Here is a 22,996-nt window from a genome sequence, read left to right as displayed (position 1 = left end):
TCATGTACGTGAATAGTCTGTGACTACAGCGGCTGGCGAGGAAGCACATTTGGTGCCACTGGCAGTAACTTTTACTGACAGATCATATTTAATCAAGAGGAGAGGGTGAATCAAACAGACTGTGTACTTGCCTTTCTCTGGAAAATTAGACTTCCTGGTAGCTATTTTCTGGTGCATGTGTTCTGGTAAACAACTGAAAGTAAAACATCTTTGGTGTTGGGTGCAAAAAGCTGCTTGCCTTGAAGTATAGGGAAAGCTGGCAGCATGGGGCTTCAAAAGCACCAGGATTAGACTTCAGTGAGCATGAAGGGATCACTAACTCATTATTCTTGCTCTCCCTCCATAAATACTGGCGAGGAACTGTTAACAGTACAAATGTAAAAAGAAAAGGAGTACTTGTGGCATCCAATAAAGTGAGCTGTAGCTCACGAAAGCTTATGCTCAAATAAATTTGTTAGTCTCTAAGGTGCCACAAGTCCTCCTTTTCTTTTTGCAAATACAGACTAACATGGCTGCTACTCTGAAACCAGTACAAAGGTAGGTATTCTTGGTATTAATCCTGTTCTCAATTTTAGCTCTGAAAGTTTTGCCTATACCCAGAAATTATTTTAAAGAATTACTTTGATTGAGGCTCTTGGGTCACATTTGGTGCCTTGAATTCTCTTTAAAAAAATATTTTTAGGGATTTTTTGAGAACTTCTCAAATTTCAGGCATGTTTGGATCCAGGGTTCTGGTTTGTCCCCATATAATAATCTGATGGGGAAAATCCTCTAGCTTTGGAATATTTTTAACTTGGCACAAAAGCTTACATTTTAAAAAAAGACACTAAGTCCTAGGAATTGTATCCTACTGGCACCATAGCTGCATTTAGCAGATGTCTCCAGAGATATGCCAGTATGTGCTGGCTTCTCTTGTGAGAGGGGAGCTAACCAGTGGGAACTGGTGAGCATGAGAATCTAAGACAGCAACTTCAGCAGAAATGTAAGTTTCTAGCCCTCATGATTGCAAGGCAGCCTGATTGCAAAGAGAAGGAGATGACAGTAAAGCAATTACAGAGAAACTAACTAGGCTGGTCAATTTCGTAGGTACTCTTCACAGAAACTGTCAAGTATGATATCAGCTTCATGCTGCTGTTGGTTGGATCAGCTATGGACAATGCCAGAGGCAGAAGATAGAGCTATTTATGGGAGAAGACTCAAAAACATAGAGGGGAAGTGGTAGAGTAGTCAAGAACTTCCTTTCAAGTAGTTTGGTGGGAAGGATAAGGAACAGGTGGAGGATGATTGGTATATTCTAGCCCGCAGCTAGATAAAGACTGAAAGATGGAGCCCCGAGCAGGGTCCATGAACTGTAGGAATCTCAACATTTTCCCTATTTTCAGAAGTTGGGATGGGGAGTGGGTGAGTTTCTTACAAGGGTGTGGCTCCTGGACCTCACCATTGAGTCCCATCTCTTGTGGTTAGTTCCTGTGGCTCACAGGTGTTCGATAACATTGTGAAGTCTGTCACTTTGAGTGTCACACCCAATGATTCATATTGGCTATGGAGTAACTTGTTGCATACCGAATGGTACCATGAAACTTGTGCACATGCACGCTCTTGACTGTACATGTTATATGCCTAGTAAGGCATTTGGATATCACAATGATGGATACAATCTGACTAGAATAGAATTCCTTCATAATATGTTTCAGAGTAACAGCCGTGTTAGTCTGTATTCGCAAAAAGAAAAGGAGTACTTGTGGCACCTTAGAGACTAACCAATTTATTTGCGCATAAGCTTTCGTGAGCTACAGCTCACTTCATCGGATGTAGCTTACGAAAGCTTATGCTCAAATAAATTGGTTAGTCTCTAAGGTGCCACAAGTCCTCCTCCTCTATTTTCATAATATGTGGTGCTCGTAAAAAGAGAAACAGTCTGTAGGACGATAGCAACTCCCCAGTTCTGGTCCCAGTTACCTAAAGCTGCTGCCTCCTTCTCTGATCCTGTTGCACCTGCAGTGCCTGTCCCCTTACACACCCTGGGCTCTGCAGATTGAGTTGTCCCTGAATTCCTTGTCCTGCTGTTGGGCAGTAGGGTCATCCTCCTCCACTCATCCCCTTTCACACCTACCAGGATACCTGAGTGGGCAGCATTTTTCACAGAGGTGGGAGATTCCAATCCTGGGGGTAGTGGTGAGGGGGTCTTTGTGTGTCCCAGTTCCAAAAGGGGGTGTCCCAGATTTAGGAGAAGGGGGGTGGGTCCTAGTTCAATGGGGCTGAGGTGGTCCCAGTGCAGGGAGAGTCCCCATCTGGGAAGGGGGGGCTGAGCTGGGGGATCCCAGTATGGGGGAAGGGCCTGAAGGAGTGTCCCGGTGCAGGGGGTAAGGAGAGGGAACATCCCCGTTGGAGGAGGCACTGAGCTGGGGGGGTCCCAGTGTGGGGGGGTAGGGGCGGGGCTGTCCCCACGGGGGGGCCGAGTTGGGGAGGGGGTCCCGGTGCGGGGGGGAAGGGGCGGGGATGTCCCCACGGGGGGGCCGAGCTGGGGGGTCCCGGTGCAGGGGGGGGAGGGGCGGGGCTGTCCCCACGGGGGGGGCTGAGCTGGGGGGTCCCGGTGCGGGGGGGAAGGGGCGGGGATGTCCCCACGGGGGGGCTAAGCTGGGGGGGTCCCGGTGCAGGGGGGGAAGGGGCGGGGATGTCCCCACGGGGGGGGCTGAGCTGGGGGGTCCCGGTGCGGGGGGGAAGGGGCGGGGATGTCCCCACGGGGGGGCTAAGCTGGGGGGGTCCCGGTGCAGGGGGGGGAGGGGCGGGGCTGTCCCCACGGGGGGGGCTGAGCTGGGGGGGTTCCGGTGCGGGGGGAAGGGGCGGGGATGTCCCCACGGGGGGGGCTGAGCTGGGGGGTCCCGGTGCGGGGGGGAAGGGGCGGGGATGTCCCCACGGGGGGGGCTGAGCTGGGGGGGTCCCGGTGCGGGGGGGAAGGGGCGGGGATGTCCCCACGGGGGGCGCTGAGCTGGGGGGTCCCGGTGCGGGGGGGAAGGGGCGGGGATGTCCCCACGGGGGGGGCTGAGCTGGGGGGGTCCCGGTGCGGGGGGGAAGGGGCGGGGATGTCCCCACGGGGGGGGCTGAGCTGGGGGGGTCCCGGTGCGGGGGGGAAGGGGCGGGGATGTCCCCACGGGGGGGGCTGAGCTGGGGGGGTCCCGGTGCGGGGGGGAAGGGGCGGGGATGTCCCCACGGGGGGGGCTGAGCTGGGGGGGTCCCGGTGCGGGGGGGAAGGGGCGGGGATGTCCCCACGGGGGGGGCTAAGCTGGGGGGGTCCCGGTGCGGGGGGGAAGGGGCGGGGATGTCCCCACGGGGGGGGCTGAGCTGGGGGGGTCCCGGTGCGGGGGGGAAGGGGCGGGGATGTCCCCACGGGGGGGGCTGAGCTGGGGGGTCCCGGTGCGGGGGGAAGGGGCGGGGATGTCCCCACGGGGGGGGCTAAGCTGGGGGGGTCCCGGTGCGGGGGGGGAGGGTCGGGGATGTCCCTGTTGGGGAAGGCGGGGGTCTCCGTTGCCCAGGGACCCTGAGGCGAGAGCGGAGGCTCCGCCCCATTGCGCTGGGGCCTGCTTGGCCGCGGAGACGGGGGAACCCCCCACTCCCCGGCGGGGCTTCCCCCAGGGATTGCCCCCTCCCGCGCCCCGTCGCGTCTCCGCTCTAGGCCCCGCCCCGCTCGGCGTGACGCGCGGAAACGGCGGCCGCTTTGCTGGCGTCAGTGGGCCCCGCCCCCGGTGGTTGCCGTGGCAGCGGTGGCCCCGCCCCCGGGCCGATGAGCTCACGCGGTGCCGCAGCCCCGGGAGGGGGGGGGCTTTCTGCTCCTCGTACCAAGATGGCGGCGGCGGCGGCTGCAGCGAGCGGCGGAGCGGGGGGCCCCCCTCCAGCCCCCGGCCCCCGGCTGCCCCCGGCCCCGCCGCCCCCCCGGCCCCCGGGCCCCGCCCGCATCGGATACTACGAGGTCGAGCGGACCATCGGCAAGGGCAACTTCGCCGTGGTGAAGCTGGCGACCCACCTGGTGACCCGGGCCAAGGTGCGGGGGGGCCCGGGCCGGCGGCGGGAGCCGAGGGGGCCGCGGATACGGTCCGGGGGGGGCTGGGCCGGGGGCCCGGGCGCAGGGGGCTGGGCCGGGGGCCGGGGGTAAGGTCGGCGGGGGCCGCACGTCGTGCGTGGGGCTGGGCAGCTGCGGGGGCGGAGGGGGCCCCGGCCTGCTGCTGGCTTCGGGGTCCGATCCTGGCCCCCCCCCGCCCCCCCGCGGCAGGGGGCTGGTGTCACCCCGGGACGCCCTGGGGCGCAGTGTGCCCAGCCCCACACACGGGGGCCCCGGGGGCTGCCCCCCCGGTCTCCCAGGGCTGTGCCCGGAGCGGGGCTCGTGCCTGGGCTGAGCTCCCCCGTTCCGCAGCCTCCGCCTTCAGCTCCCGCAGCTGGACCAGGAGCCGCTTGCCCTGGCTCCGCGCTCCCCCCCCGGCCCGCTGAGGCGGCTGGGCGCAGCCACTCTCCCCCGCGGCTGGGTCTCCGCCTGGGTCAGGGCCCCCAGGACCCTGCCGGGCCCTGCGAGCTGCTGGGCTTCAGTGTCGCTGGTCAGTGGCGGGTGCTGCACTGTTCTTATGCAACTGCTGCTGCACAGGGATGTGTCAGGAGCCCTGCACGATGTTAGCAGTGGCTCCCATGTGCACCTGGTCACTTGTGCAGTATGGCTCAGAACACGCTGGTGGACAATGTCCCTGGCTGTGTTTTAAGGGCTTGCTCAAGGGTTAAAATCGGATTGGGCAGGCTGACGGAGAATCAAAACTCTTGAAGGGAAAGGTTCTAAAATTCTATCATTCACTGTCTGTGCTTTGTTCACAATCTGCATTTCTTAATTGCCCTGTTCATCTTGGATAGTGAAAATGTATTGGTCACTTTCACTTTCTGGTTCTTTTGCTGCACTGTTTGAATTCCAAACTTTTCAGGGGGAAGTGTAGATCCTAAACAAAAACTGTTTATTTAAAACAAAACAAAAAACACCAAACAAACAGTGAAAGCATTTCTCAGTATAAGGTTTTGTGAGACCCTGATCCTCTGTATCACTGACACCAACCAGTGAAATGTCTTGTTTTGTGTGAATGTCATACATATTTTGGGCTCCTCATTCCTCCCTGTGTCCACTTTAGAAGAAGTTGCTGCTCTGAACAACTTGGGTAGGGCTAACACCTGTTGATGTAGCATTCTCAGGCCTTGATGATAGAAAGCTTTTGTATTGATGACCCCTTTGACACAAAAAGAAAAGGAGCACTTGTGGCACTTTAGAGACTAACCAATTTATTTGAGCGTAAGCTTTTGTGAGCTACAGCTCACTTCATTGGATGCATACTGTGGAAAGTGTAGAAGATCTTTTTATACACACAAAGCATGAAAAAATATCTCCCACCACCCCACTCTCCTGCTGGTAATAGCTTATCTAAAGTGATACAGCAAGCATCTGAATGTGACCCCCCCCATATACATTAAAAATGGGGGGGGGATCATTTAATGGGGGCTTGGAGCTGTCAGTCCCACAGAGCTGATAGCTTGTGACCCCCAAGTAACCACCTTGCAACCCCCTGAGGGGTCACAGTCCCCAGTTTGAGAACCCCTGATCTAGCATATGAGTTTTTGGTACAGCCCCAGGTAACAAAAAAAGCTGCAGAAAATGCTCTTTCCCAATTGGATGGTGGATTCTGAACTCTGTTGTCATTGTCTCAGTGTTGAGTTTAGTCAGAATGACTGTTACCTGAGGAAGAGCTCTGTGTAAGCTTGAAAGTTTGTCTCCTTCACCAACAGAAGTTGGTCCAATAAAAGATATTACCTCACCCACCTTGTCTTTGTGATATTGGTGCCATCCTCTTCACCACAGACCTTTTGTCGGTTCTCACGAGTGAAAATAGCATTCTGAAGAGTTTTTACTATCCAATGCCATGCAACTGCTTTGATCCTGACTCTTATTTAATTAATTTCACATGGATAAACCTGAAAGAAGAGCTGACTGTTTTGGATAGGAGGGGTTATTGGCGAACTTAATAAAGGGCAATACTTATGTTTCAGTTTAAAGACAAACCTTTCCCCAGATATTTTTTTAAAGAAGAGTTTGAGTCTTCCAGGACTATCCCATAAACTGTAAAGAATAAAACAGAGGAAGAAAAGACTTGTTGACCAAATATTTGCAGTATGCAGGCAGGTCATTTTGAGGTACAGATTAGCTGATGGGTATATCACTTATTTGCATATCAGAAGTCACATTCCAGCAACTAATAAAAGTATCATATTGTCATTTTTAGTACCCCATCCTCTGTCTTCCAGATTTTAGTGCTGAATATGCCAGTACATGCTGCAACAGTGCAGTGCTCTGTGGGTTCCTCTGTAGAAGCCATAGTGTCCTGAAAATCCTAATGGAAACTTAATCAGGGGCCATGCTGGTCCAGCAGGGCTGTGGGTCCTTACCACCACAGACCATCTTTTCTATGCCCCTGTCCATTATATCAGCAAATTGACAGCAAGGGAAAGTCAGCCTGTCAAGAGTTTTTTGGCTTGCACACTTTTTGATTGCCATGTAAATTTCAGGAGTCAAATCCTGCTGTGACACTGGTGTAACTATAAATTAATGCCTCCATTTTCTTAAATTCTGGATTTACACCCATCTGCCTGAGTAGGACTTGTCCCAGAGGCTGTTAAAGTTTAATCTAAAGTAATGTAATGCCTACTGGACAGCATCTTTTAGTAGTGGATTAGCTGCTCTTGTTTATGTAGTATTTACAACATTCAGAGATGCCTCTGCCTTTAATTGCAAGATGCTACAGTCTAGCATTACTTATGGCTTGATCGTTACTTGCCCAGTGATGATAACTAAGCTTCCTGAACTTTGCTGATAGAAGCAGGAATGCTCCCATTTCAGCTGCTTTAAATGCTGAAAACTGAGCATCTTGATTAGAAATCAGCCCTTCAATTATTAACTGAGCTCCTGTTTTCAGCATTCCTAGCTGAGTCAGGCTTTGTATTGAGCATTGTTAATTCTGAAGGTTGTGAAATATTGAAGGTTGTGAGTTGGTTTATTGCATGTGAATGGCTAAAGATCTTGCGAGATAGTGAAAAGATGAACACAAACTTAACCTTTGACTGGCCTATTTATGACCAGATGGCCAGTAGTGCGTGTATTGAGACTACCAAATGTATATAACTTATGACCTAAGAATGGGTTGAACTTGAATCTCCACTAATGAAAAGCCATTGCACTAAGTTAAGGCCTGTGCCACTTGCATCTCTAATTCTGAAGTTGGTTAACTTAATTGTCCTCTTCCATATAGGAGACATTGTATATATTGCATGGTATGGTGGTAGATGTTAGATGCTTCCAATCCTTAAATCCAGAGAGAGAAATTATAGTGGCAGCTTATGTACTTTCAGGTTCTCCAATAGATGTGGAGCAGGTTTCCATTCTCTAACTGGAAACTGAAAACCTTCAGCACCAGGATACTCTGGGTTCTGAAGAGCTAGTTCACTTCAAAACTCACCTCTGCCTGAGAAGCAGAGCGGGAAAAGAAAAGAAAAATCACTTCATATGTAGGACCTATGTCCTCCCCCAATATTGTTCTTATGCTGTTCTTGCTGTCCTCAGGAGCTGTCAGTAGTTTGGACATTGCTGACTGTGATGTACAAACAAGGGGGAAATCAAAAAGCTATATTTCAAACTCCGTCAGAAAGATGGGGGTTGTTGGGAAGAATCAGTATTAAGTAAATCGGAAATGGCTAACGTGTTATGGAAACTCCGTTGTTTAAGAGGGCATTGAAAGTTCCAAAATGAAACCCATGAAGCGTTTGTTTTCTTCATAGTAATGAATTGTTTGACTCAAGGAAAATTACTTAAACTGAATCTTTGTGAAATCACCCCATTTAGTCAAGTAACTAAAACATTGTTGATAATGAAACTCGAGCATAGTACAATTGGTCAATGCAGCCGAATCAAATTGCTTAACAAATTTGATGCTCTGACTTCTCATTGGAAGAAGCTTATTTTATTCTTCAGTGACACTCAAACTGGAACCATGCCCTTCCAAAAGTAATCACAGCAAATGTCGATAACTTTTAAATGATGATGATTAACCTGCTTGGTACAGTTCAAAGTTTTTTACCATTTTGTGAACTTAGAGATTACCTGTTGATCTGAGATCTTTTTCTGTCTGGTGTAGATATTCTACAAGTTCAGATGACTTTGATGTGACACCTGGGCATGTCTTGATTTAAATACTGTAGATCCCCCTTCCCATCTGAAAAAAGAAATAAACAAAAACCTCATAACCCATTACTTAGGTCAGTGGCGCTCAACCTTTCCAAGCTACTGTACCCCTTTCAGGAATCTGATTTGTCTTGCGTACCCCCAGGTTCCACCTCACTTACAAACTACAGTACTTGCTTCCAAAATCAGACATAAAAATACAAAAGTGACACAGCACACTATTACTGAATAATAGCTGACTCTCATTTGTACTATATAATTATAAAATAAATCAATTGGAATATAAATATTGTACTTACATTTCAGTATATAGTATATAGAGCAGTATAAACAAGTCATTGTCTGTATGAAATTTTAGTTTGTACTGACTTCCCTCGTACTTTTTATGTAGCCTATTGTAAAACGAGGCAAATATCTAGATGAGTTGATGTACCCCTTGGAAGACGTCTGCGGTACGCTCCAGGGTACACGTACCTCTTGTTGAGAACCACTGACTTAGGTTGAGTATTATAATTCGTAGCCATTTTGAAACTGACTAGGACATATCTTTATTTACATAGCTAGTATGTTCCCACGTTCTGTATACTTCACAACAATGGTCTGGTATGTCTTGCTGACACAAGACTGTAGTTTACACAACTGAATTTCACAACTTAAATATGGGTCAGTAATGTTGGGGACACTTGTGAAAGGAACCATATCATCCTAAAGGGCAGGATGCTTGGGGTCATAATTATCCCTACAGGAATTAACTAAATAAAAAGGCATAGCTTGACAGTTTATATATTAACTAAGCCAGCAGCTTACTTTTAGGCCCTGTTATGCAAACTTGAAATCTAGTATGCGGTAAAACAGAGCTATTCTGATGGCTGGACAGGAACTGGAGTTATTTCCCTGACTAGGATTAATTGGGCACCTGCAGGATATCTTGCTACATCTCTCCATTTCTGTTTCCTGCCTCCTGTCCTCCCTTCCTCTGTCAGTGTTCTGGTGTTTCACAAGAATCAGTCTTTGTTTTTTGTTTTAAAAATCCTCCAAGTGACCTATTGAATGGATTGTTCGCTGCACAATTTCCATTTATAAATCATCCAAGTGACTTTATTAGTATTCTGACTCTGGTCAGACACTGGAGTTTTTTCTAATGCCATGTTCTTTCATAAGAGTTGAATGGTGTTTGCTGATAGAGATGACTGCATATACTGTGGCACATCTACCTTCACCTTTCCTCATATTCTGGATAGTGTTGTAAAGCTTAGTGTATTATTTTAAAATCTGTCTTCACAACAGCAGAGATGTTACAGTCCTGAAAGCTCTTTGCACCTCTTTTGCTCCTTTTTGTCAGCTGCAGCATGCAGTGATCTACTCCAGCTCTGCTGTGAGGACATATAACTACATGCCTTTCCAAAGGCTTTTGAGCAGTTTCTGACTTTTTGTTTTTGTGCTTTAGTTTTTTGTTTTTAACAAGGAACACATCACTATGTAGGTCAAGCCCTCTCTGTAAACTGAGATGTTACCATGAGTTCACAACCCATTGTGATGCACTTACTGGGGTTTTCAATCATCAGTGAGAGTTAGGTGTTAAACTTTGCCTCAGTTTCCCCCAACATGAGATAAGTGGCTTGTCCAAGGCCACAGAAGGAGTCAGTGTCAGGAGTTCTGGCTTCCAGTCAAGTGCTTGATCTGCTAGACCATACTGTCTTCCTGCCAGCCAAATATGTATATTCTTGGGTTCACAGAACTAGATAACATGCAGAGCCCAGAGCAGGTCTGACTCTTTTAGGTAAAAGTATTACTCATTCAAGCATTGTTTACCTAGAGTACAGAAGTTTCACGTTTTCCATAAAAAAAAAAAAAATTTGATCTGACATACAAATATGGTGGTTGCAAGGTAAATTTAACTCCTTGGCATGACATAGACCTGCTATTTCAGGTACAGAAGCTGGGAGAGTAGTGGAAACGCTAGTGGTGAACTGATGTGTCCATTCTTCTGTTTACTTCTGAGATGCCCCTTATTGTTGAACTGGAACGCCTCTCAAATATCTGCAATAGAAATAACATTTTCCTTCCTTTGTAGCCTATTAAAGATATAGCTTAATTAGATTCTAGGCTTAGACCTATACATGAGTAACTTTGAGGCAAATAAATTAATCTGGCATTGAATTCAGACAGAAGTGGGTCCACAGCACTGAAAACGCAGTATGAGAACTGGTTGGCTGACTTAGCTGGCAGTGGGAGCGGGCTGCCATGGAAAGGGCTTGGTTCCGTGACTATGGCACTGTAGCTCCGGCATGCAAAAGGCTCAGGGAGCCACAGTGATTCTTGCCTGGATTCTTGTTTTCCGTAAAAGGTAGAAAGTAAAGCTGCTCCCAGATGGGCTAGTGCTGAGGAGTGAAGAGTGCTCCATGCTCAACCCAGTTGTTCCCCATCTTGAGCGTGTCCATAAGGCATGTGGCCATGGGGTAACCCCAAAGCCTCTGCTCAGAGCACTCCTAATGTTCTGATCATGGAGGGGTGCTGTACTGGGTTCAGTATGCTGTGATTCACCATTGCTCTGAACCTTCTCGAACAGAAACAGGTTAATACTCTTGCCGTTAGCTTCATAATGAACTATGCGAGCAGCTGATATGGTAACCTTGATGGTCACTTTCCCTTTCATCAATATCCATTAGTACACGTTTTTTCTCCTGCTTTTTTCTTTCAAACATAAGAAACCCTGATTAATTGTGAATCACAAATAATTCCTCTGGCACGCAGTATAATGTTACTCACATGCTGCTGATCTTGCTGCTTATATGTTCCAAAAGAGCCACTGTATTTCAGCCATTGAATAGCCAGGCTTAGGGAATTCCTAAGAGAAGGAAAGGGTCTTCTGGTCCAGGATATTTACTGTTCTTCACTTCCATTGACAACTACTAGTGCTCTCTTCCTGGACACCAGTAGGGTGTGTGTGTGTGAGAGAGAGATGTGTTAAATGTAATGTAGATAGTACCTACTGATTGCATGCTGAATTGATGGCATCTAGCATTTCACTACATATTTCTGAGCTGTACGAAGGAATTTACAAATAGCCAATAGATTAATGCATATACACTGTTGAGCATGAGACCCTGTGTAGCAGGCTCTGTCATGGTGACAGCTTACACTGAAGACCTTGAGGACAGGATTTGTGTATCATTACCAGCTGATAGGGCTTTAACATTCTCATTTTGAATTTGATGAATTGGCCTCCTTGGCTAAAGAACCTAGTGCTTGCTTAGCATTTTTTGGAGGGGATAATAGTCTACTCAGGCATGGCTTTCAGGCAGTCTGCTCTCCCAGCTTGTCACTGGCCACTTGTTAGGCAAGGTTATGTCTTGTTTACTTGTTACCCTTAAGGCATTCCCTTCCCATCTTATAAAACACCTGTGTCCTAGCTGTGTGGATGAGCTTTGCTGAAAAGGAACAGAAGATTTGGGGTGAGGGGTTCTCTTAGACTATCATGTTTTCATTGAAGGCATTTCCCTACTAGGCATTTGTAGTTTTGACTTTTTTTGCCTTAAAGTAACCCAGCATTTCATTGCTTATTCTGTTGAGGCTTTGGAGCTGTGTGCCAAGAGGCAGGAAGGCTGAGTGTGTAAAGAGAAGAACTGACGATCAAAGTTCTATTTCATAGGCTAGGTTCAAAAATAGCCTCCCTGAGGAAGAAAAGCAGGTACTGTGGTAACTAGTGTCCTAATGGGCTAGTGTCTTCCTTCTTAGTACGGGGCTAAGTGGCAGTATTGTTTTTTGTCTTCTCCCTAGTGGCACAGATGTGACATAGGGTCTTTAGGACTCCTGCCTCATGGTGGAGGAATAGCACTAATAGGAAGTACCTGTGTAAATACCAACTTTTTAAGGGAAGATTAGACTGTGAGAATCTGTGAAAAAATCTCTAACAGCAAGAAAACACACACAGTACTGCAACTTTGTACAACTCTCCTGTCAACTTGCTAGCCCAAACACTCCCCTCTTCTCTTATCCTTGCCAAAATCATGAAAAAACTAAATTTACTATCTGCAGCAAAGAAAAATTTAGCGAGACCGCTTAAGCATATTTGGTAAGCCCCGTCACCCAAGTGTTAGCATGTCAGAACTCTGATTAGAATTCTCACTGGGCAGATAAATCACAGAAGGCAGTGAAATTCTGTTCACTAGTGTCTTGACTTGATTGTAGGAACTGTAGCAAGTTGACAAGTGTCACTGCCTCCTAATTATCACAATTTTTTTTGCCGTCTCTAGTCTTCTAGATAGAACTAAATAACTAATTAGTAGTGTCTGAGGTGTCATGGAGACAGAACCCCTTTTCCCTTCCCCATCCCTAAAGATTGCTCCTGCAACTCAGGCTGGAGACAGTGGTGAAACCATGTAGTAGAGCTGATAGTGTTAAATTTGTCCAACTCATCAGTGAAAGCTCGGAGTGTGGGGACATCATTCTAAACAGCATTCTCTTCTTAATTGCTCTTACAGAATGCCTGCTCATTCATCCAGAATGAACACTGCGTAGAGCTTGGTGTGACTTCAGTGCTCCCAAAATCATTGATGTTAAAAATCACAAGTTTCTGTACCACAGAGATAAAATTGCCACTGATGTGCTTAGGCCTTGTCTGTATGAAAAAGTGGTTTAACTAAATGATTTTTAAAACTCTTCCGTTAAACCAGTGCAAACTTCTAATGTGGATACTCAAAATCAGTTTAACCCTTGCTTATGTCAGTTCAGCGACACCAACTTCGTATGAATTAACATAAGCAAGGGTTAAATTGATTTAGAGTATCCACATTAGAAGTTTGCACTGGTTTAACTGGAGAGAGTTTTAAAATGATCTAGTTAATAGACAAGTGCCATGGATTTCAGACTAGGCCTCCATGCCAGTCTAGGGGATTAATATGCTGCATTAACACTCAAGTGAAGAAACCCCTGAAGGACTATGATTCATTATTAGTCATTGGCATATTTCTGGTAATTGACTCCTGTGTCTCTATACTTGAGGCGAAACCTCTCATTCTATCCAATGTCCATCAAAGGGAATTATGTGGCCTCAGCTAAATTTCATAGTCAAATCATACAAACACACAAACTCCCACACCTGATGGAATTGACACAGTTTGTGCTCAAATATAGCACAAAGTTGGCTGCATCTTGGGGAAGTGGGGGAAGAAATGGTTTCACTTCACTAGTCAGTACTAATCAGTGAGGATGGACAGGATATCCCAGGACAGCCTGGATTGATTGAAATGAGCCAAGGAACCAATATATGGCTATGGGCTCTCCATTGAGACATTACTGTACTAGGGTAGAGTAGCCAAATACTGTTGAATTGAAGAACTTTTAACACTAACATACAGCGTGCATACTTCACTTTTACTATTGGAACTTTCTCCAGCAGCTTTATGTATTCTGTAATGAAAATTCGTGCTGCGAATTATTAGTAGATCAGCCACATACTTGCTCAGCCAGCTGTCATCCAGTATATGGTACTGTGGTAATATCCAGTTTAAAATTTAATTGGAAAGCTGTTAACTTTTTCCTAATCCAGCAATTCTGGATCTAGTGTTCAGCTTTGCTGTTCTGAGAAGAATGCCGTGGCACTAATTTTTGTCTAAAATCCTTTTATTGTCACAGGAGAGGGCAGGCACTAAGGACTGAGGTGCTCTCTCTATGCTGATAATATGCCCGGCATCTTAAGATCTCCATTCTTCTGGCCAAGCAGGATGGGACAGTGCTGTTTTTGCTTTAGCTCTCAGGCAGAGGACCTGCGGGTGCCAGCTGGCAGGGAGTAGGAGTTGGCTAGTAAGGATGAAGCGTGGAAAGGAAAGTCTCAGTAGGAATGGGACAAGAACTTTGCATCAAAAGTTGTGAGCCAGCTAGGAAGTCTGGGGTGAGTTTGTGTTTCCTTTTGAACTTTGTTAATAAACCCAGATCCCAAGAAGGGCTTATATGTCAAGCATGTCAAAGACATAGGAGTGCACAAGGAGGGAAACCGAGGAAATGGCTAGTCTGAACTCAAGCCAGGGCTAGGTAGCGCTGCTGCCTGCTTCTGTGAAATGATAGTTCTTGAGTTCAAAACCAAGCTCCTGGTAGCCATGGTAACTAATTGGCAATCTTAGGTATGCAGATAGGGTGACTATCGCTTTATATTTTTGATCAACAAGATTTGGAACCAAAATCCTAGATATACTTGTTCACCAGTATCACACCCACCACAGTGCATAAAGAGCACCATTAAGTGTGGTTGGCTCAGAGTGACTTACCTGCTTTGGGTTCAAAAATCTGTGCAATTTATCTTCAGCACCAAATGCTTCACTGATTTAAAGCCACCCCACAAAAAAGCTGGGAGCCAAGAATTGCTAAGAATCCCTACTGTAATAAACATATGCATGCACATGATGAGAAATAACATTTCAGTGACAAATTATCTTGGCAGCTTCAAGATCTGAGAGTTAGCTTTTGTAGAACTGTTTAAAAACAATGGAAGAAGTTCATGGGATCCAATCTGGGGATGAGTCAACTGATTTGTAAATGACGGATCTTACTGCTCTGAGCCATTCTAGGTAGTCTCTTATTTTGATATTATACAACCAAAAGCATCTTGGCTACTAACAGTTGATATAATTGGTCTCTTCACCATACATTTGAATCTCTCAGTTGTTTGCTGTCTTTGAATATGGTTTACCACTTGGAAGCTTTTCCTTCAGTTTTTTAAAGCACCTGATGTAATTCTAGTACGTTGTGTGGATTTATCAGATTTTGGAGATGGGATTGAGGGGGAGGAGGGTGAAAATTTGCATAGGATGCCAGTATGCAACTGAGAAACTGAAGCTAGGGCTAAAGTGATTTGACAAAGCCAGGCCTCAACAGTTGTCCATGTTCATTTAGGGAAACACATAACTTGATATTAATGGGAATAAGACTGGGGTTGAAAAATTGTACCAAGGTGCCGCCATTAAAATATGAGTTTTGAGACTTGAGCGTTACCTTCTGTGTACATATTTACACTTCCACACAAACAGCCCTATACTATCTAGTGCTTCATGTCCCCTTCAGATATGTTTTTCCTAGCATGCTTAGCCCCTGTTTGTACCAGACTTAAACATGTCAGTAGCTCTATAACATTTCTAAAGGTTATGCAGTTAAGTAGGAAATCTCCTGTAAAACCAGTTTCCTGCATTAATGTTCCCCATTGTTTAGTACAGTTTCTCTTCATTCTGTCCTGTTAGGGTGTTTAAATACTGAACTGTCTGGTTTTGTCTTTCTTTCATATTCCCTGAGAACTCTGTGTGATGTAGTGTTGGCAATTGGTATAACAGCGAGCAGCATTGAAGGAACAGTAACATTTTCATTGTGCGTGTGACTGGCAAAGGATTGTCAATAGAGTTCAGTGATGCGAAAAAAACATGGCAGTCTTCTAGACAGAAATGCTTCCAAATTTTCTCCCCTCTCATCAGCTTTTGAGGAACTAGGTTCACTGGAATCCTGTTCGGTCTCATCAGCTATTTTCTGTGTGTGTTTGTGGTACCTCTAGAGATGGCAATATATTTAGTTTTAAACTTCTCAATAGACTGCCAAAAGCAGCTGAATTGGAAACACCAAAACTCAAATTTCACCTGAAACTAAGTAAATTAGTTAAGTCTTCAACAGGCTTTGAAGGAATAAGCTTACAAATGAAGATCCTGTTAGCTCTGTGTACTTATGACTAAGTATAAAAATCTCATAAGATAATATGCTAAATTGCAGTGGATTCTTATTTGTGGCTGTTTTTATCAGTGAAAAAGAGATGCACAGTATCTGAACAGACTTTTGCTTTAAGTCTAAAGGCTTGCAGGTATGTAGTGTGAGACTGATCAGTTAAGCTCTCTGGGGCAGGGACTGTCTTTATTTCTGTGCTTTGTACAGTGGGGCACTGATCTCTAATTTGGGTCCTTAAGTGCCTTTGCTCTAGACAAATATCTACTTTTGGCCAGTTACTGTAGCTGCATAGTTCTGTGTGCACTTAAATTTTAGATTATCTCAACGTTAAGTCCAACGCAGTGGCGTTAACTAACGAAGGGTAAAAAGTCTTGGTCTCAGCACTTCATTTTTTCCTCTTAAGATACTACGCTTGAAGGATATCCTTGCACTAGAATCTTGCAGGCGGCTATCATCTAGCCTGGAGTGTCCCTGATAAATAATGGCCTTGGTGGTAGGCATGCAATCTCCTGGACTTGAGTAGCTAGAGACATTACTGAATTCAAATAAGCTTTTTCACACTTGCCAAATAGTATGCTGACACTCATAGGGCTGCTATAGAGAATCATATTGGCCTTTCCTAGATCAAAACTGAATGGATAAAATACCACTTGAGTTAGATTGGGTTATCTTGTCATAACAAGGTGACATGAACAGAATAGCGTTCTTCTGCGGTACATTTCAAATTGGACCTTGGTTTCTTGCTTCCTGAGGCTGGTAACAACTGCCTGTAGCTATTTTGAGGTGGTAGATCTTTTCCTGTAAGTTTAGTTAGTACACACTGTGCCATTTTACTCTGCACTAATAAACAAATTTCATACAAATGCAAGTCTGTTATGACCAGTGGCTATAGTGAAATCCATTATTAGCCATGCACAGAGCCTGCTTGTTGCATCTCAAACATTCTGTTTGAACTAGCCAGTTGTCACTAATATATAGCAATTTATTGGTTGCCAGTGAGATCATGGTTTGAAAAGTCAAGTTCATTGCTGATTCTCAGTGCAGATTTAATCTTTGACTTCAAGGGTTTTTTCACAAGAGCTCCTTCGGGTGTTTCAGATAAATCTTTGACTTTCTGTTCTCTGCCAGTTAATTCAGCTGCTAGTAATTTACTTCCAATCATACCAAATTGATGTCGGGAATTAAAGTAATAGTTACCTATATAACGTTCCCTGCTGTTTGGGTGTTCTATGTCCTCTGGAGAAACCCTTGCCCTTGCAGAGAAGCAGGGGGTGTACCTTCTCCCACACTGGCTGACTTTTATATGGGGAAACTTTTGTTCAGTCAGAACAGAATATTAATTTTTTTTAGTTTAGCTAAGAATACCAATTCATAGTTAAAAGCATAGTGAAGTCTGAATGTAGGTATTTTCCCACTCAGCTGCAGTTAGTCATTTGCCAGACATGTAACCTGCATGTAACCTCACTTTTTCAATTGTGTTAGTTGTAAATGTGCTGCTTATTCCAGTTGGGTTCAGGGGATAAAACTGGTTGTCAGTTTCACTTATTGGGCCAATGGAGTATAAAGAGAAGTGACCCATATAGGTGGAGATTGGGAAGTGCCCTAGTTTAGCTGAATGGAAAACATCACTGTTTAGGGGAGATATTCTAAGACTGAAGATTATAGCCACTAACCTTTCAGACCTGCTCTGGATGCCCATGTGATAGTGTGTAATGAATTAAATGAATAACAAATTACTCACTCTCTTTAAATAGCTTTTAGGGGAGACCTGGGAAAACAAATGAAATGTACTCAAAATGGCAACTGTCTCAGGGAAGTATGCTGATTGTTCATCCTAACTTTATTGTGGTTGCAGTCAAGACTCGTACTTGTTCGCCACTCTCCCCACCGATGTGGTCAACTCGAAACAACCAAAACCACCTGGAAAAATGTGAGGGATAAATCATAGCATGCACGACACCAATTTTATAAATTATCCTGCCAATATCTGAAAACTCCAACTCCGTCTTCAGAGCTGTTTAAAACAAAGGTGGGTAGGCAAAAAAAAAAAAAAAAAAAAAATCAAATGTCCTCTGCAAATACTGTCTGGTTTTCCCCAGGACAGAGTTGCCTGGTTATAACATGCTAAGCCCTTTCTCTTGAAATAGATTGAGCAAGTCTAAGGGATTTACTAAAGTTGCCCACTGAACTGGGGAGGGTCTCCATAAGAAGGAGTAGGAGACAGCTGCTAGTGCCTTTTGTTAAAAGTGCACTGAAGGATGGTAGGCCTAAAGTTACTGCTCACTTTGTGGCAACATGCAGTCCTCTAATTGTGAACAAAGGATCAAAATTCACAAAAATCCTGCTCTGTTTCCGTGGCCAGGGATCTTGCGTGTCTCCTACTGTGTCCACTTGAGTGAAGAGACGATATAAAAACGTGCATGATAGCAGGGGACTCTCAGCTTCTGAGGTTTGAGAGGTCAGCAGCAAGAGTTGAATTATTAGTGTTGCACTCAAAATCAGGAGGTCAGATATAAATTATTTTCATTCCAAAGTAGGCAAAACTTTGTATTTCATTTCCTGCTAAAAAGCCCAGTGAAGATTTTTCCTTTTTTCCTTTATAAAATAGACATAGGTTTTTCTTGACTTTTATACACAACCATGAAAGGAAATTCTTTTGAGGGACTCTTCAAATTGGTTCTAGACCTCAGATTTATTTCAAGCACCTTTCAAGTGGTCTGGGCACCTCATGAAAAGTAAACTGTTAAAAGATTAGACTCGGATAATGAACTTCTCGCCTCTTCTTGGGTATTTTATTCAATCATTGATCACAATTGTAGCCAGCCTGCCTCCCAACCTCTCCAAAATGCTTGAAGGAGGCGGCCTTGCAGCAGCTGTGTAGGGTGGTCAAACACTTCTAGTGACTGCCCGAGTGAATACATTCATTTGCAAACCAGCTGCCTTTAACTTAAGGATGCAGGGTAAAATTTTCAAAAGCCCACGGCCATGTCAGTGCTAGGAAAAATGAGCGTTTTTGCAATGAGAGAGATGACTCATGTAAAATCCTAATGTAGACAGGACAAATTGTGACATTAATTGGTGTAGCTGGGACTACAGCTCCCACAGTGTGGAAATGGAAGGTGCTGGAAAAGAGCATATGGATAAGTCACATCTGACCTTGAGAATTCTTGTGCATCTATACCCTAGTGATCTACAATGAGGTGCTGTACTTCAGTAGCTCTCAGTACTGCAGGAAATCTGTGAGAAAACTAAGTCAATGTGTCAGAGCTTTCACCATGGCAACAGTCTCCGAGCCAAGTGTACAGCCTGACAGCAGGATGAGAGGAAAGCAGGTCAAACATGTGCATGGCAAGATGGAGACCTTTTGAAGATGTGCAGAAATAGTCTGCCTCTGAAACTCTTGCATGAGTTGCAAACATCCCACTTGCAAACAAGACTCCTTTAATGCTTCCTGGACAAGTAAATGTGCCTTGCTATTAAAGGATTAATAAGGCAGCCTTGCACTTCGGCAAGTTGAGATTAAAAGTGAATTCTGCTGATTGGCTCTGACCTTTGCAAAACATCTGGGTTATTTTTTTAAAATTACAATGGATTTAAGTATTAAAATCTCCAAATCCCTCTTCAAAATACTGACCTGATCATCATGATTGTTTCTAAATAAGAGTATGAGTAACAGTAACACTGTTAGTGATTCAGCTCCATCTAATAGGTAAATTTTCAGTATTGTGATCTCCAGGCTGGTAAAATACGCTGCAAGAGAGTCACACAAGGAGATCAGGGATGAACAGCATCATGGGTTTTTGCTTAGAGTTATAACTGTTTAGCAATCTTCATATGCTGCAAGCCAATCAACTCTTGTTTACACGGTTTTGTACCACATGAGAGACAACATTGCCTAACTAGTTCTACAGTTCATGCAGCAGAGTGCCAGGTGCTTGATTATCTAGTCCTCTGTAATGATGGGCATAATTAAATTACTCTCACTAAAAAATTGTGAATAACTTTGAGCTAAGGTACTAATGCGATTATTAGAGGTTTAATCTATTGTAGTATTTACTGGTCTTGCAATCAGCAACAGACTACAAGGAGAACATGGTGACACTGATATCACACTCTAGTAGGTGATAGAATCTTGTCATGTACTACCTATTGTTACCTTCAAACATACCTAGATACTTCTTAAAGGACAATCAATGACCTTGCAATGTGAAGTATTCATTAGCAATTCTTAAATCATTCATGAAATTCTACTTGCCATTTTTGAGGGTCATGCTGAAACTCACTATATGTACTCTGCAAACCTTGGAGCAGGAGTTTCCTAATTGATGTTCGTATGATGCTCTTATTCAAGAGCTTGTATTCTTCATATTTAAGCAGAGTATTAAATGGATTATAGTTTACAGATAGTTACAGGTGTTGCTCTTTCCAGGCAGAGGTGGAAACTGACACAGCAATTATTGCTAGCACTTGTCATGGACTCTGACTCTCTCATATGCTTCATGGAACAAAAGTGGAATTCATTGGAATGGTTCCACTGGAAAGGCTTTCTGGAGGCTTATGCAGGCTTATGTTCTGAAACAGATACTGTTGTAGTTTCAGGAATAACTACAAACGGGTGGAATTAAGAGGCATGATGGAGCTGCACATGGCATATCACAAGTCCTTTGGAGGATGAACAAAGACATTTCAATCAGGGTTTGACTTTGTGAAACACAAATATTAAAGATCAAAACAGCTTGAGCAATATTGAATAAAAACTGGAATATTTTGTAATCAACTTAGCCTATCTGTTTTCTTTCTAAGTTTACCCTCCAGGTCGCTATTGCAGCTATTGACGATTGAACTGGAATCTTCCTATTAGACCTCTGTGCTACCAGTTTAGTTTGTAAACAAACAAAAAAAACCCCAAAACTTTTAGCCTCTATTTAACAGTGTAGTTCATTTAAAGCTCATATAGATCTTTCTGTGTAGACATTGTCCTGGCTCTTGATGCTAGACTTAAATTACTGGTGTATAATGGTCTGTGTTAAACATTTACTTGCATGAAAAATTCTCTTAAAACTATTCTGAGTTACATAAAATAGCAGGACTCTTCTTGTGGCCAGAACAGCCTAGGTACAGCAACGCCTCGAATGACCAGGTCTGTGCCTCTTGGCGTTCAAGAGGGAAACACTGTTTCCTAACAGGCTTGCATCACAAACTCTTAAGTCAGCAGCTTGGGGTGTGGTCTAGCAGGGTGCCCTGGCTTGTTGGAATGAGTCATTATTAAAATAGTCATGGGAGCAAGTACTCTTGTCTAAACAGGAGATGGTGCGTAGACACCTGGCATGTATAAAAGCTTAATTTTGCCATATGCTTTTTTTAAAAAAAGCACTTGGAAATAAGGTAAACAGTAAAATGCTTTCTATTTTATTAACAGTGGAACTTGAAATTTTAGAAGCTTAAGTATTGGAGCTGGTGTAATGCTGGATCATTTGCTTTACGTTGAACTAACTTTTTTGTCTGATTAATTCAAAGGGTGTCAGAGGCAGAGGGAGAAGTTACTTGGACTAACTGTGTTTTGGAGCCTTATAAAGAAAAATACTGAATATCTGAACATGCATGCAGTTCATGGTATCATTCCTCCTTGTGTTGGAAAGAAGGAAACCTTAGTTTTGCATTAGAATGATTGAAGAATGCTTAATTTCAATGCTGTAACCTAGTTATAAACTCACTATTAATAGAACCATTAGTAAGTAGGAGGGCAGAGATGCTGATCTAAACACTGACTTGGTGTGGTTGAGATTTTTGCCTTAGGGATTAATTTAACTAGAAAAAATCCTGACCCAAGGTTCCAAACTAGTATTCCTTTGGGATCTCAAACTCCCAATTGCTTTCTGTGGGTACATAAAATGCAGAGCAATGCTAGGAACCAAAGTAGTGGGGGAGGGGAATGGGGATTCATTTGATTTCATATGTGACTTATTCATGTTCTCAGAAAGCTGTGTTGTTAGTGGGAGATGCTGATTAAACTTAGACGTATCTGAGTGGTAATTCATAGATTTTTCAAATTGATGTAATTTATTTCAGAATTTTCTTACCTCAGTTGAGACTCAGGCCTGGTCTACACTACACACTAAAATTGATGTAAGGCAGCTTACGTTGACCTAGTTACGTCAGGGTACACACTGCAGCTTTGTCCTGCTGATATAAGCGCCCTACTACACCAACATAAGCACTCCACCTCTTGTGGAGGTGGAGTTATGTCTGTGTAGTTAGGGTGAGACAGTGTCTGTGTAGATACTGCCTTACTTACATCTGCTGTTGGCAGTCTTGTCACTTTCACAACTCTATACTGGAGCTGTGAAATTGACAAGAAAGCAGGGCAGCTAGGGACTGGCTGCCCCGGCTCCCCGCTCCCAGTCGGGTTGCTGCTTGGAGGCTCCCCAGTGAGGGAGCCGAGAAGCCCAGGTGGCTGCTCCCGGCTGGGACCAGGAAGCCGAGAGCCTAGGGGAGTAGCTGGGCTCCTGGCAGGGAGCTGCGCAGAGCTGAGAGCCCTGTCTCTCAACACCCCCCACACTGTCCCTCTTCAGTTGGTGGAAGTGCTCCTGTTAAGGATGCACACTACTGACAGTAGGATAGTGGGGACATCAGCCACCACAGTAATTACTGCGTTGGCTGTAAGTCAACCTAACATAGGTCATCTGAGGGCTGTAGTGTATACATGCCCTAGTTTATGATGTATCTTCAGAAACCATCCATTGTAGGACAGCTACTTGCTGTTAATTCAAAAGCTGCTGTCCATCATATCTTAAACAGATTAATAAAACTCACTTTCTCAAAACATTATGAAATGCACGTTAATGTCACTAAACCAAAGTAAGTTGGGTGACACTTAAAGTTCATTGTTTTAGATTTTAAAGTTGCACAAGTAGGACTACCCTCAGTGGTCCACATGTGGCAAAATTAATCTAGACTAGTTAGGCAATATTGTCTCATGAGGTACAAAATTGTTACAACTCTAAGTGAAACTCATGCTTCTGTTCATCCATAATCTCTTTG

General features: G+C 44.6%; 1 protein-coding gene across 11 annotated transcripts in view; it reads left to right on the top strand.

The window, feature by feature from the left end:
* Positions 1–3,789: 3,789 nt before the first annotated feature.
* Positions 3,790–22,996, top strand: part of SIK3 (SIK family kinase 3) — a 154,480-nt gene continuing 135,273 nt past the window's right edge. For 10 of the 11 annotated variants that reach the window (XM_073320975.1, XM_073320974.1, XM_073320972.1 and 7 more), the window contains exon 1: positions 3,790–4,039. In XM_073320975.1, the coding sequence (XP_073177076.1) occupies positions 3,842–4,039 (198 nt within the window). In that variant the 5' untranslated portion in view covers positions 3,790–3,841. The remainder of the gene's footprint in view (positions 4,040–22,996) is intronic. The other variant, XM_073320968.1, reaches the window with a different exon arrangement.

This window comes from Lepidochelys kempii, chromosome 22, assembly GCF_965140265.1.
Source record: "Lepidochelys kempii isolate rLepKem1 chromosome 22, rLepKem1.hap2, whole genome shotgun sequence".
NCBI lineage: Eukaryota > Metazoa > Chordata > Testudines > Cheloniidae > Lepidochelys > Lepidochelys kempii.
The sequence above is the reverse complement of the archived record's forward strand: the minus strand, read 5'-3'. Positions and strand labels throughout refer to the sequence as shown.